The sequence below is a fragment of the Lepisosteus oculatus genome, chromosome 2 (genome assembly GCF_040954835.1).
Source record: "Lepisosteus oculatus isolate fLepOcu1 chromosome 2, fLepOcu1.hap2, whole genome shotgun sequence".
Lineage (NCBI taxonomy): Eukaryota > Metazoa > Chordata > Actinopteri > Semionotiformes > Lepisosteidae > Lepisosteus > Lepisosteus oculatus.
Genome location: NC_090697.1, coordinates 12,375,336 through 12,388,577, shown reverse-complemented (window position 1 = coordinate 12,388,577; position 13,242 = coordinate 12,375,336). Strand labels below are relative to the sequence as shown.

The window sequence follows — 13,242 nt, the reverse complement described above, 5'->3', positions numbered from 1 at the left end:
ATCATTCATAAATAAGAACCATTTGGAGTTTTGTTTGTTCTTCAAGAAAACGATAAAGGTTTCAGAAGCAGCACAACGGGATTCAAAAGTTTTAGTTAATACGCTAGATTTAATGCACTCAAACTTTACCTCGTACCACTGAACAAGTTATGTCTTCAGCTGGTTTAGTAACTCAGGCTTTTCAGCAAACATATGCTCTACCTAAAACATCTACCATGGTTATACATTAACTCAATGTCAGAAGCACATATGGTGCTTTTACCATACTTTATCAATGTAATGCACTGTGCAGATCACGTGAAAAGCAAAATATATACCCACTAAAATAATTTAAAGAAAAAATACTTTCCAAATGTATTGAATTATACAGAAAGTGAAGTTAGGAAGTGAGCATACCACAATAGTACAAATAGGCAGAATTTACAGGGATAAGCGCATGGAATATCCACACACCTTTCATTTCATAGAACCAAATGAAGATTCCAACATTTTAAAAAATCCATTGATTTCGACTGTGAAAACCACCAACAGGTTAGAGAGTCTTATTATCATTCATCCCACCACAGAACTCCATTAGAATTGGCGGTTCTCACACAGCACAGATCCATGGCTCTTAATCTTAGCCCCTTTCTGGAGGACCCCTGTCTCTGCTGGTTTTCAGTCCATCTGATTTTTAAACCATTAAACCTTTATTCACTTGTTCTGACTCTGATTTAAAAAAAAAAAGTCGCTTCAGTATACAAAAGTTCAAGCAGCCACTCCTTAACTTGTTATGGGGGTGTGCTTCCTCATTCCTGAGGGATAGGACATCCACAAATAATAATAATAATAATAATAATAATAATAATAATAATAATAAGTAATACATTTAAGATAATAAACTGGTGGAAAAAGCGATTTTTGTGCTACACTTACAATGATCATGTTTGCGGTAACAAACCTGAACAAGGTCACTTTTGAAACTTTTTGAAACTTTTTTGAACTTTTGAATCTACAGGAGGCCCATGCAGCCCATCCAGGCTATGTGGTAGTTTTGTAGGTTATTGATCCAAAGATCTCATCTGGCTGCTTCTTAAAGGAAGCCAAGGTATAAACTGGGACAGCACAGACACCAATTAGAAAACCCATTTCCCTGTTTTAAAGAGGGGACGGTAAATCTAAAAATCTGTCTCATATTTGAGATTGAAATCAATCAAACAGCAATTAGGAACATGAATGGGACAAAAAAACGGAAGACAGAGGTCCCATGCACCAGGGCTGGGAACCAGAGGCGCAGATGGTAAAAGGAATGGCTAGGACCTCTACACTGAGTGGTCCACTTCTTCTTACTTTACATTGGCCATATACAATTTCTTGCATTAGGAATTTGTCTTTTCATACACAAATTTTCTTGCTCTGCATGAGACACACAGACAGGGAGAGATGCCTGGGGTCAGAGAGCAGGATCAGCCATTTATACGACACCCCTGGAGCAGTTGGGGTTAAGGGCCTTGCTCAGGGGCCCAACAGAGTAGGATTCCTCTGCCGGCCGCAGGATACAAACCAGCAACCTTCCAGCCACAGGCGCAGATCCTTAGCCACAGAGCCACCGCTCCGCCATAAGGGAATACTGCAGAACATGCTAAAAGAACACAGAACTATTAAGAGAAAAAATTAGCTAATTTGCTGGCTAGTTTACAATATAATAGTAGAAGTGATTATTCGGTATAATATTCACTTACATAGGGACTTTCATTAAGCTCTGGCCTCCAATGGAAAACACCTGTATTATTGAATGCCTTCCAAACACTGCCAATTGAGAAAAGGCTACTGCTAGTGTATGTAACCTCAGGCATGGCAATTAAACACAGCTGATAATACGTATCTGTCATCAAAACGGGTATTTGAATCTGGCTGCATGTCCTCACACACAAAGGCTATCAAAGGTATTCACCCTCCTTGGAATTTTTACATTTTATGATGTTACAATATAGGATCACAATGTATGTATTTGAGATTTCTTTGCCAGTGAACAACACAAAACACTAGAATGTGAAAACTGATAACACCATTCTATAGCTCATCCTAAATGAATTATATTTATAAACTAGAAAATATTTGATTGTAAATGAATTCATCCCCTTTCGGTCAATATCCGGTAGAGGCACGTTTGGCGGAAATTACAGCCCTGAGTCTCCTTGGATAAGTTTCTACAAGCTTTGACCATCTGGACACTGCACTTTTTCCCCTTTCTTCTTTGTAAAATTGCTCAAACTCCATCAGGTTGGATGGGAAAAGTTGGTAAACAGCAATTTTCAACTCCGGTCACAGATTCTTGATGGGACTGAGGTCCATATGATTCCATATTGAAAGACAACAAAAAGGAAAAAGTCCAAGGGACGTGAATAATTTTGATAACCCCTGTATGTATATTTTTATGCGCATGAAAGGAATTTAAGGAGATAAGTGATATGATGAGAGCTAACTGTAAATCATGCAGTTTGCACATGTTAATTCCTACTCATGTGACACAATCATGCGTCCTGCGTTCTAATCCATTCTCACATGAAGCGTGTCAAAAGCGTCAGTCATTGTAACACGTTAGTAAGCTTTAGTGTTTGCTAGGGAAGCAAGATGAGGTAGCAAATTTGCGCTAGCCAAGCCCAAAGGATTCAGTACCTGTTTTGGTTTGAAAGACTGCAATTTAAACTGCTTGGGAAGAAAGGGAGAGACAGAAGGGAAGAAATAGGTGACATGCATTAGTTTTCAACAGGAGAAACACAAACAGAACCCACATTTTGATTAGGTAAAAAGTTTCTTGCATTCTACTATTTCAGGGATTACAACTGTGTAAGAGATGAAAAACAATGATTTCCATATACTTTACTTACATGATTTCCATGGCTTTATCTTTGTCGTGTGGGGGCAGGGAACGGAAATTGGACTACTGAGCCACTGAACCTACTATTGCTCATTTCACATAATGCGAGTTCCCCGCACAAGTCAGCACACAGAAAACGATACCAAGAACACAGCCACACTAAAAGCTAAACTGTTACACTTCTAAATTTCCAGCACATTATTTCGGGAAACCCTATAGTCAAGCGAAAAGCAGAGAGTGGGTTTACATCTGGATTATCTGTCCTAAAACTCAATTCTAGAGCAGAGCAACACTTGAGGCAAAGACAAAAGTAAATCGCCGAAAACATACAGCTGTTTTGTCTGCACATCTACAGATGGGTGTTAGGATATGTGCTAGAAGGTAGTAGTACAGAGGCACTCCAGTAAACATTAACACCTATCTCGTAAAACAATGTAGCATCTGTACAAAGCAGAAACTCTGCTGGCTAAAAAAAATACAAATAAAAGAGCCTTGATGCTTTATATACACAAAAAAAGAGAAGTTCCATTCTTGGAAGAACTTAAAAATGTAGCACCAAAAAACAAAAGCCAAACTGATAAGAATATATTTATACAGTAAGAGAAAAAAAAATGTATACTGAAGAAATGAACACACTCACAAGGAAGTGTTCCTCTAACAGCTAAGCCCTAGTTCATTCTGAAAACAGTAAAAGCAGAACCGATAATAATCCCTCTGAAAGAGAGATCAATGCCCTGCATCACAACACAATTACGTTTTAAACTATAGACAGCAGACATTACACATCTTCCTTTTAGCAACCTAATAGCAAGTGTTTAAAGACAAAGTCTGCCTTTTTAATTATTTCCAGCAGAATGCCATATATAATTAAAGCACAGTGACTTCAGTTCTCAGTAATGCAGGTCTTCTGAGCACTGCTGCTTAGCTAAAGACCTCTGATGTCTATGGTCGCATTACACTTCTCACAAATCAGGAGTGCATTAAATAAAGTTGGAGTGCAGAGTATTAGTCAGTCATGGTCTGCACAGAGCAGTAAATACTAGAACTCTTAGCTATAAAACGTGACTCTGTCCCAGGAAACTGCCAGCTTCATTTCAGAGCTGGGGAAAAATAGTTTAACAATCACTTAAATACGCAGAGTGAATTCTAAACCACAGGCTCTGTAGTCATGGCTCATTCAGAATGAGAGGTATAAAAGAGCACAGAAGAGCAATCTGGGAAGTTTAAGATTTGGCTTTTGAGAATACTACCACAAAACCTAGTACGAAATCCAAGTCAAACCATTATTTTACAACTGTCCTTTACTACATACATTAAGATATTTCATCATAATGTAGTTTACAATAGCCAAAATCCTTTGTCCTTTAACAATTTTCAGAATTTAAGAGTGAGGTTAAAAGCAACAGAGCTTCTAATCATAATTCTGAGGTCATTTAAAAAAAAACAAATTGAAAAGAAGTGTATCTTTCAACTGAACTTTGAAATTCAGATAGTTCAGAATGTTATTTCAATACGCATCAAAAGACAACTGATAAGCAAAACCAATCTGTAAGGCATTCGCAAGCACGATCATGGCCTTAGCAATGTATATCTAAGCAGGTATCTTTATTAATGATGTAAGTGCTAAATGGGGAAAATAAAGTGAAAAAGGCTAAAATAGAGCAGCTGGAAAAAAAAAGATGTGAGATTTCGGAAACACTGCGCTTTAAGTAGGTTCTTGAATAAAGCCACACTGAAACTTTTTCCACACCACATACGACTTGATGACTTCTGACAACGTCTCTCCATGCACAAAAGACAGACACTGACATGCCTGTAGCATTGTTACACTCGGCTCTTCCACTATGACTGAAACGCATGTTAGTTTATCTTAAATGTCCTGAATCAAAAACACTGATGGCAACGCCGTATGCAGACGGACAGCCACAGCCATTAGTTGAGCCCTTATCTAGGTCAGTGTGTATCCAGAGTCAACCGATGACATCGTGTTAGTGACGCTCAGTGATGGACGGGGTTAATCTGTGCCCTCAATCTGAAGCAGCGATGAGATGCTATTGCTCCACACCACGCAGTCTCTACTGTGTTACCATTGAAGGGACAGTGGGGGAGGGAAGCCCTTCATCGGCATCCTCCTTGATAACATCCTGACAAAAACAGAAGGGGAGGCTCTTGGGTACAGTGACGAGCCAGACACGACGACGAACGAAAAAGACCCGCCAACAAAAAGCATGGATGAGAGGGAAAAAAAACAACTGAAAAACAGCAGGTCTTCTAAAGCGTACATAATTAGCAAGGGTAATTTTTTACAGGGTTTATTTCTTCACATTTCAGCAACAGCCACGGAAGGCAACGCTCGCAGAGTACCGACTCCTCGTTTTTTGTTGTGGTGCATTTTTATCGTAAGAATACTTAAATGTCCTGAGAGCTACCCGCTTTTTTATTCCAATTTTAAAATAAATTTCATGTTAAAAACAGCTAGGAATCCCTTTTAGGCTTCTATGAATTAAAAAAAGGTCACAGTTTATTTTATTAATGCCCTAAAGGATGAAAAGCTATGATTATTAAGGTGTTTTCCTGTTTACATAACTCAAATCGCTTCTATATTCACCAGCAGTATGAAGTAGAAATTATGTAGTTTCACAGCTGTGCAAAAACGTAAGATTCGGTGCACTGGGTTTGCTTTCACTATGCCTGATCGACTGGTGCCCAATCCAGGGCGTGATCCCACCTCGCACCCGGTATTTCCCGGACAGGCTCTGGGCTGCCATGACCCTTACCAGGAATTAGCATAAGGAAGTACAGCCATGCTTCACTGAACAACCTCACCCGAGTTTGTCTGATAAGCAGATGGGATGCCACCGATTATGTCATTTTTCAGCTGCACTTTGTGTCCAGACGCCGAAAGTAAAAAGGTTCTGGAGCAGATCCTGGCGCGCACACACACTCGGGCGTCCACCTACAGTACGTCCCGACGGCACTCGTGTTCAAATCAGCTCCCAGCTTGAGTTCATTTTTTAGAGAATATCATTACTTGTAAGTGCCAGGAGGACAGGTTTCACTGACTCTGGTTATGAAAAATGAACGGCAGGTTCTACAAATGATACCAATCAATTGTTGGATTATGAAAGCCATTTATCCAATGTCACGAAGACATATCAAAACCTAGAAGGTCTGTAAGCCGAGATCTCCTCTGGGGCCTTCTGCATTCAGCGAAGTGAGTGTGAACATGATGCAGGCAGCACTATTCTCAGTTTTGCTAGGCAACCTCTAATCAGGCTGGCAGAGTGAGACTCATTTACCCAGTTTTAAAACTACTGAACTCTCACTTCATGGTGCGGATAAACGCAGAAGCCAGTAAGACCACATGAGGAAACAACCGTTTTCCCAACATTTTTTGTAACTGTATCTGTTTGCATTTTCAATCAAAATGTTGTTCAAAGCTACATTATCTATAATAATAATAATATTATAGATTATATATCTATAATACAAGAAGCAGAACACACCTGATTTAAAAGAATTTAAGCTAAAGCACTGAGTTCTAAAGATTTGGTTTTTAATGTCCTACATTATCCTAAGAATTTATAGTAATTATTGGTAAATATCTTCTAGATATGATGCATTCAGAATTCCAAATACTTACTAGTCCATTGTTTTGATCCCTGGGAAAGCCCGTTTTAACTGATGGACGTGACAAGGGATGATGGGAACTGCCAACGTATTGTCTTGGCAGATAACAAACATGATGGGGAAAATAAGGCTATGGAAAGGAAATGCGGAAAAAAAAGGAAAAATTTAGGAACTCAAAAATATACAATGGGGTTATAACACAAACAGGTGTGTGACAGCAAGCGTAACACAAACACACATTTAATTCAAGGCTTGTCGTTTCTAAACACAAGGAAAAAAAACTGTGAGGGGAACATTCTGCAGGTTGACAAGTATGACCTATCAGGGAAGCAACATCAGATGATTACCATCTCATTTTAAATATTTGACACAGCTGCTTGGGAACAGCAGGGGAACTAGACTCTCATCTTCAAAATGGGTAGATTCTGGGTCTCTCTTTCCTCACAGAAAGAGGCACAATCATTCTGTATGTAACGGCGTTCCCGGTCATCTTAAGTAAAATACAGTTCTATGTTTACTACTCGCAACAGATTGCATAAACCAAGTTCTAAATTTGTGAAAATAAAAACATTCCCATCTTGAAAACTACCCTTTGAGCATTCCCAGTACTGAGGAAATGTACTAACTAGATCTCTTTTTACATCCTGTTTCCAGTGGCTTATTTCAGCTCCGCTAGAGCTGGCTGGTCTGGTCCAGGCCTCGGCCTGCGTCCCAAGGTCTACTTTCTGCTAGGTACAGCTCAGGAAGTGTTAGCTAGAAGTCATGTGATTGGGGAAACACAAATCTAAACTTACGCTGACAGATGGAGCCGAACAAACATTTGGCGCTATTTTTATTCTCATTGTTTCTAAATTTGTGAGTAACCTTATGTTCCTCTCACAGAACGAAAAGCCGTTAATGGCAGAAGACGAATTTGACTGCAGAATGTCACAAGGCATGTTTGGTAAAGCATTTCTGGTGCGAGTGAAAGTGGTTTGTTGTTTATAGTAGAATTATTCAGATTAAAATAAGAAAACCTGGGGGAAAATGAGCTCCCACACTTTCCTGGATTCAGCGCTGGCTTAATTTTTCCAACCAGCACAGTTGGGTCTGGCTGAATATAAGATACAATACTGTGCTGTGCTAGATGTACCTAAGGAAGACCTAAACCACAGTGGTAATGGATTTTAGTTACACCAGACCAGCTATTTCAGCAACAGCTGTGTAACGCCAGTGGAAATGTGGTATTTGAATACCATGCTCTCCTTCAGTTACCTTTAACCAAAAAAAAAAGCTGTGAGTGAAGTTAAAAAAAGGTTACAAATTTAAAGGATCGTGATCTCCTCAGTCCTGAAAGAAAGATTACAAAGAGACGTGATTGAAACATTTAAAATGCTCGAATGTTACTGAAAAAGTCAACAAGTCCTCCTTGAAGCTCAACGATGACACAAAAGCACAGGTTGACGAGAGGAAATCAAAAGCAGGTGGATTTCGGAATAAAAGCTGCAAGCACTCATTAAAGTAAAGAGCTGTGAGTGATTAAAAAACACCCCGTCACGTTGTTTTAAGCCGCATCTCTTCTCGAAAAGCCTCGATAAGCTTCTGGGAATGGGAATGCAAAAAAAAAATCAATCATGCAGGATGGACCAAGCTTCTGCTACGTTCTAAAGAGATTCCTGTCCTGCTCTAAAACCTTTAAAAAAGATTTTTCAAATTTTCATTTTAAACTTGCCCCGGTCTGATTTTAAGTTTACGGTCTGCCTTACAACAATGGCTGGGAACTGCAAAGGAGGAGTAAAGACCCAGCCTGACCTCCCATCATGCCATTCAGCCTTTGACACCGCAGGTCCCACAGCGCCCGACAGGAGGGCTCATGCTGATTGGAGGAGAAGCACAGCCCTCCCAGGCTTCACTGCCAGGCTACAGGAACGCTCGGGACCTGGTGTTGACCATTCCCATTCCCACCCACAATGGTACTCTGTCACTGGCCAGTAGATCTTCATCACAGCTGGCAAGTGGCGGGACCAAGGTTCGAACTCTGGCTCTTGCCAAGGACAACACAAAACAGACAGAAGATATTTAGATGGGGCCTCTCCCTACTGACACTGCCGTGAGTGTAGTTCTTAAGACATATTTATGTTCACTTACATCTTTATAAATCATTGGAACAGTTTCAGATTTTAAACCTGCTTAAAAAGAGTTATGAACGTAAGGAGACTGGCACACAAGTAATGACCTTCAGCATTTTGTTACTAGTGAAGCCATCCTTCGTGACCTGCAAGTTACAAGTTTTTTGGGGGAAGACTGATTACCAAAACACTGTGCAGCAATACTAAGGGATTTTTTTTTGTCATTTTGAAGAATAAACTAAATGTATGTAATGAGTTAAAAATAAAAAATAAACCAGAAAGAGAATAGTTTAACGACTGCATTCTTAATATTCTGTGATAATTTAAGTGAGTTAAGAACAAGACACAAAACATCGCAACTTCACTCTTCTGGCGCCACAAGCTGTGATATTTTTAGTTTTCTTTAAACAAGTCAAATGTTTATTCATTTTTATGAGCCCCCTGAGGGCAATAAATGTGAAAGAATAAAGCAGCCTCTTGGATTGGTATAATTAATTCTGATCTACCATGTTTTTTTTTGCTTAATGCACATATAAATCTTTTTGGGATTTTTCAAACAAAACAACATCAACTTCAAGTTGGGAAACACAGTGATCAGTACATTTCAGTGCTACAAAACACTTACACGAAGAACAAACAGAAACCACAAGGGGAAATAAAACGTGCCTGAACCATCACTACTGTGCTACACTGCTTCTTTCACACGTAGCAGAGCATAATCAACCTCATTAGCTGGCTAGCCCAAGGAATAAAGTGAGTTACAAGACAGTGTAAGCCACCGCTGCAGGGGAAACAGACACGAAAACAAAGCCTCGCGTCACGTTCGGTCACCGTGGGAAAAGCAGGCCCGACGCTGCGCCGCGGCGGGTCCGGCCGAGCGCTCACCCGGTTGTAGAAGGGGTGCTGGGGCCCCGTCATGCCGCTGTAGTAGCTGCTGTGCGGCTGGGGCGAGACCACGCCGGGGGGGTTGAAGGGCCCGGTGAAGGAGGCGGCGGGCGAGCAGGCGGACGACGGCTGGCTGAACACAGAGGCGGCCCGGGGAGCAGCGTCCTGCAGGGGCAGCGTGGGATAGGCGATCCCTCCCATGTTCAGCTGTTCCCTGGCCGCGCGTACATCTGGGAAGAATGTTTTACCCATGTTTTAAAAAAGGCATTTTTAGCCGTATATGATTTTGACTGGTATATGGGGCACGTAACGCAATAAGATACCCCTTGACGACTGGAGAATATAAAACACATGAAAAACACTCATTTAGGTTTATATTAATTACAAAACACAACAATTCAAAATCAAAGCACTATATATTCTAATAACATAGAAAAGTGTGTTAAAATTTTCTCAGGTCTAGCTGCAGAGTGAAAGGAAAGCACATAAAAAAACTGAAAAAGCCATTAATGAGGGGACAAAATAGCACAACAGTTTAACAGACTGTATTTCAGATTAGCAATGCGTTGATATCTGTCGGAACATGCAAGGCAGGAGCAAACACAATGCTGAAGTGCTATGTTCCATAGAGGAAATGCTGAAGTGTGATGGGAAAAAAAAAACATTCGGCAACAACAAATTGATTGTCACGCACACAACACTTCAGGGGAAATGTGAAGAGGCAATTTGCAAGAAAAATAAGTTTCCGCGAACCCTCCTCGGAGGGAAAGAGAGAGAGATGAGCAAGCAGTTTCTGAGTTTCAGAATAAATATCGAGCACGTCTGTTTGTGGGAAAACATTCCTCCCAACTTCCCACATGGAGGTGGCAGGTGTCAATAAGGAGACAGGCATCTGACGCAAACAGGACGGTCTGTTCAAAGTTGTGTACCGACACAAGAAATAGCCAGTAAAGCACAAAGCTGATTTGTAGGTAGTACCGCCCTATTCAATTAAATTAATATGTGTTTGCACAGACCTGACAATTTCTTTTATACTGAATGAATGCACTTTTACCTTTATGGCTCTCCATACATTGTATAGGCCTATACGAAAGGATAATAGGTTCAGACAAGATGGAGATTCTGGGTGGAATGAGCTGCTATTCAAACTGCAACCCTACCAGGTGACTGGAGGCAGCAGCTCATTCCCCACAGCATTCTGGGTAATGTCGTCCAGACAAGAGTCTCCATCTTGTCTGTCCCTTCTGCTTGCCTACAGCCTGTAATGTGGATGACACAGTCGACTCTCTTGAAGGTGGACTTGCAGTTCGCATGCCAAGTTCCACCTGCCATCAAGAGGCCTGGCTCAACTGCGTGATACAGTATGTGTCAAATTCATGCAATCCCTTTGAATCTTACCTGCAATAATCTCACGCAGTTTGGGGTCCAGATTGACAGTGCATGGCAGGAAGGTTTTAATGTCTCTTGATGTGAGAACAGGGGTCCGGGAGGAGAGGAAGACTTCAAAGCTGCGAATGTCGCCGTCGATTTCCAACAAGGGTTCCACATCTTTGGTTGTCGGGATGTTCTTTGAGATCCTAAAGATTTTTTTAAAAATGAAGATGAATTATATAAACATTTTAGACTACTTCACACTGTACCAATGAAACAGGAACAAAAAAAAAAAACAAAAAAAACAGAGAGGCTGGTTTGGATTGGATAAGCTGTGTCATACTGTGATCCTCTGCACTGCACAGAGCAATGTCCAATCAGTCATTTAACTCCTTTAACTCCAGTCAGTAGCTAACCAATAGCTAACATTTTAAAATTCTTCTTGTGTCAGGGATTATAAATTTATACACACCTCCTGTAGAGTGCTATGAGGTTCTGGCACTAGTGACATTTGTTCGTCTATTCCTCCAGGCAGAAATGCTCTAGGTTTTTAGGCCCATTTAGTTGCTCTTTATGAACTGATTTCTTGAGTTTGACACACACTTTTTTTCGATTGGATTGAGGTGTGCAGATTGTGATGGCCAGTCAAAAACATTCATTTTGTGCTTTTACCATTCTGTGTTTGTGATTTTCCATCTTGAAATGTCCATTTCTAGCCATACGTGGGCTTCTTGAGAGAAGGAACCAGAGGTCTGACAAGAATAACCCGGCACATGTCGGAGTTCATGATTCCCAAAACGTAACAGACCCCCTGCCACCCTGTATGTGGCAATGTGGTCTGCTCTCAGAAGAGGCTTCTTTTTTGCATGCCCAGACATGAATGTCATAATCATGCCAGCGATAATGGACGCCAGTCTTCATGCTTTGTCAAGATAAACTCCATCTGTTACCTCTGGGACCAATTGTCTCACAGCCCAAGATGCCAAGACACACTTGTGTCCTTTTACCAGCAGCCTTAGATTTCTTCATCTAAGAAGGTATACTACGCTGTAAAGTGGTCGATTCAACTTTTCTTGTGGATTCTTTTGTAATCATTCTCCATCTTGCGGAGATCAATGAACATTTGCCTGCAGAGTGGTCTCTGACCTGAGCCGTGATGAAGGATGCTACTGCTGTATTGTCTTCTGCGTGTTACCTCTTTTTATACCCCAAGGAAACAAGAAACCTTACGAGGCCTCAATACAGTTCCGCAGTCTTCCACTCCACTCCCAAAGAGCAGAACATCACTCTGGATTTGGTTTTGTTGGATTTTAATGTTATAGTTGCAGATTAAACGTGACCACTGTATTTTCTGGAATTAAACTAATTATGATCAATACGAGTTGGTTCTGCCCAACACAATCACAAATACAGTGTAACATTTTTGCAATTGCTTTAAAGACGTTATTATCTAATTTATTATTAATTCTTTAATAGGATGTTTTGTGTTCCCGTATATTATACTGCATATACACAAGTATAATAAACTAAAGGTGTGAACAAACCTGCAAAGCACATGAGGGAAAACATACCGATAGAATGTTGTTCTTTCATACTTAGCTACCAACAAGGGAACACTGATTACCATTACACAAAACTGAAAACTTCAGTATGAGCCAGCATATACCTGATTTGATTGCCCATATGTTTTCAGCTATTGTATAACGCTTCTTTATTAACCTTGTGTATGGCCACTGGTTATTTCACAGAAGCCATTCACTCACTTCTTTAGTGAATGACCTCGATGACTATGATGACCTCTGAAAGTCAAGGCATCAGGCTTAGGCACTGTCTACATTTACCTCTTCCTCCGTTTTGCACTGCAACACTCTGTTGTTGCACAACTGGTTCTCTCTAAATTCCTGTTCAACACCATAGTTCGTTCTTTGTCTTGTACTGTTTATAAAACTTCATGAGTCTCATATTTAGCACCACCACAGAGCTCTACTTCAAATCAATTAATTTCTATAAAATGCATATGATTCTGAAGGACCTCAATACAACTACCCTCACAATTCACACAGCTGAGTCATAAGCCCCCCCTAATACAAGCAGATCTAAAACACTTAACTGTAACATGGAAAGGCACTGTTTTCAAGCAGGGTTATATAAATCTTAACACAGCCTGCAGCCCAACCCTTGCTACAGAGGAAAACCATTGTCTATTAAAAAGGCTTCACTGAGCTGCTGTAAAGTATAATCTCTCGTTCAATAAATAATTTTATTGTTTTACAAGATGCGTGCTTGTAAATGTACATAAGATTGTCTGAAAACTCTTGCCTGCAGTGTAATACACCTCTGACCTTTTCGAGCAAGCTGCTTGTAATGTAACTCACAGACCTAGTGATG

The 13,242-nt window shown here is 40.4% G+C and overlaps 1 protein-coding gene across 11 annotated transcripts in view; it reads right to left on the bottom strand.

Annotated features, from left to right (window-relative positions):
- Window positions 1-13,242, bottom strand: part of kidins220b (kinase D-interacting substrate 220b) — a 69,119-nt gene that overhangs the window by 9,985 nt on the left and 45,892 nt on the right. For 5 of the 11 annotated variants that reach the window (XM_015354382.2, XM_015354429.2, XM_015354437.2 and 2 more), the window contains exons 23-27: window positions 10,882-11,060; window positions 9,484-9,713; window positions 6,504-6,620; window positions 4,948-5,004; window positions 2,659-2,691 (exon numbers count right to left, since the gene is read on the bottom strand). In XM_015354382.2, coding sequence (XP_015209868.1) covers window positions 2,659-2,691; window positions 4,948-5,004; window positions 6,504-6,620; window positions 9,484-9,713; window positions 10,882-11,060 — 616 coding nt within the window. The remainder of the gene's footprint in view (window positions 1-2,658; window positions 2,692-4,947; window positions 5,005-6,503; window positions 6,621-9,483; window positions 9,714-10,881; window positions 11,061-13,242) is intronic. The other 6 variants (XM_015354410.2, XM_069197277.1, XM_015354417.2 and 3 more) reach the window with 6 other exon arrangements.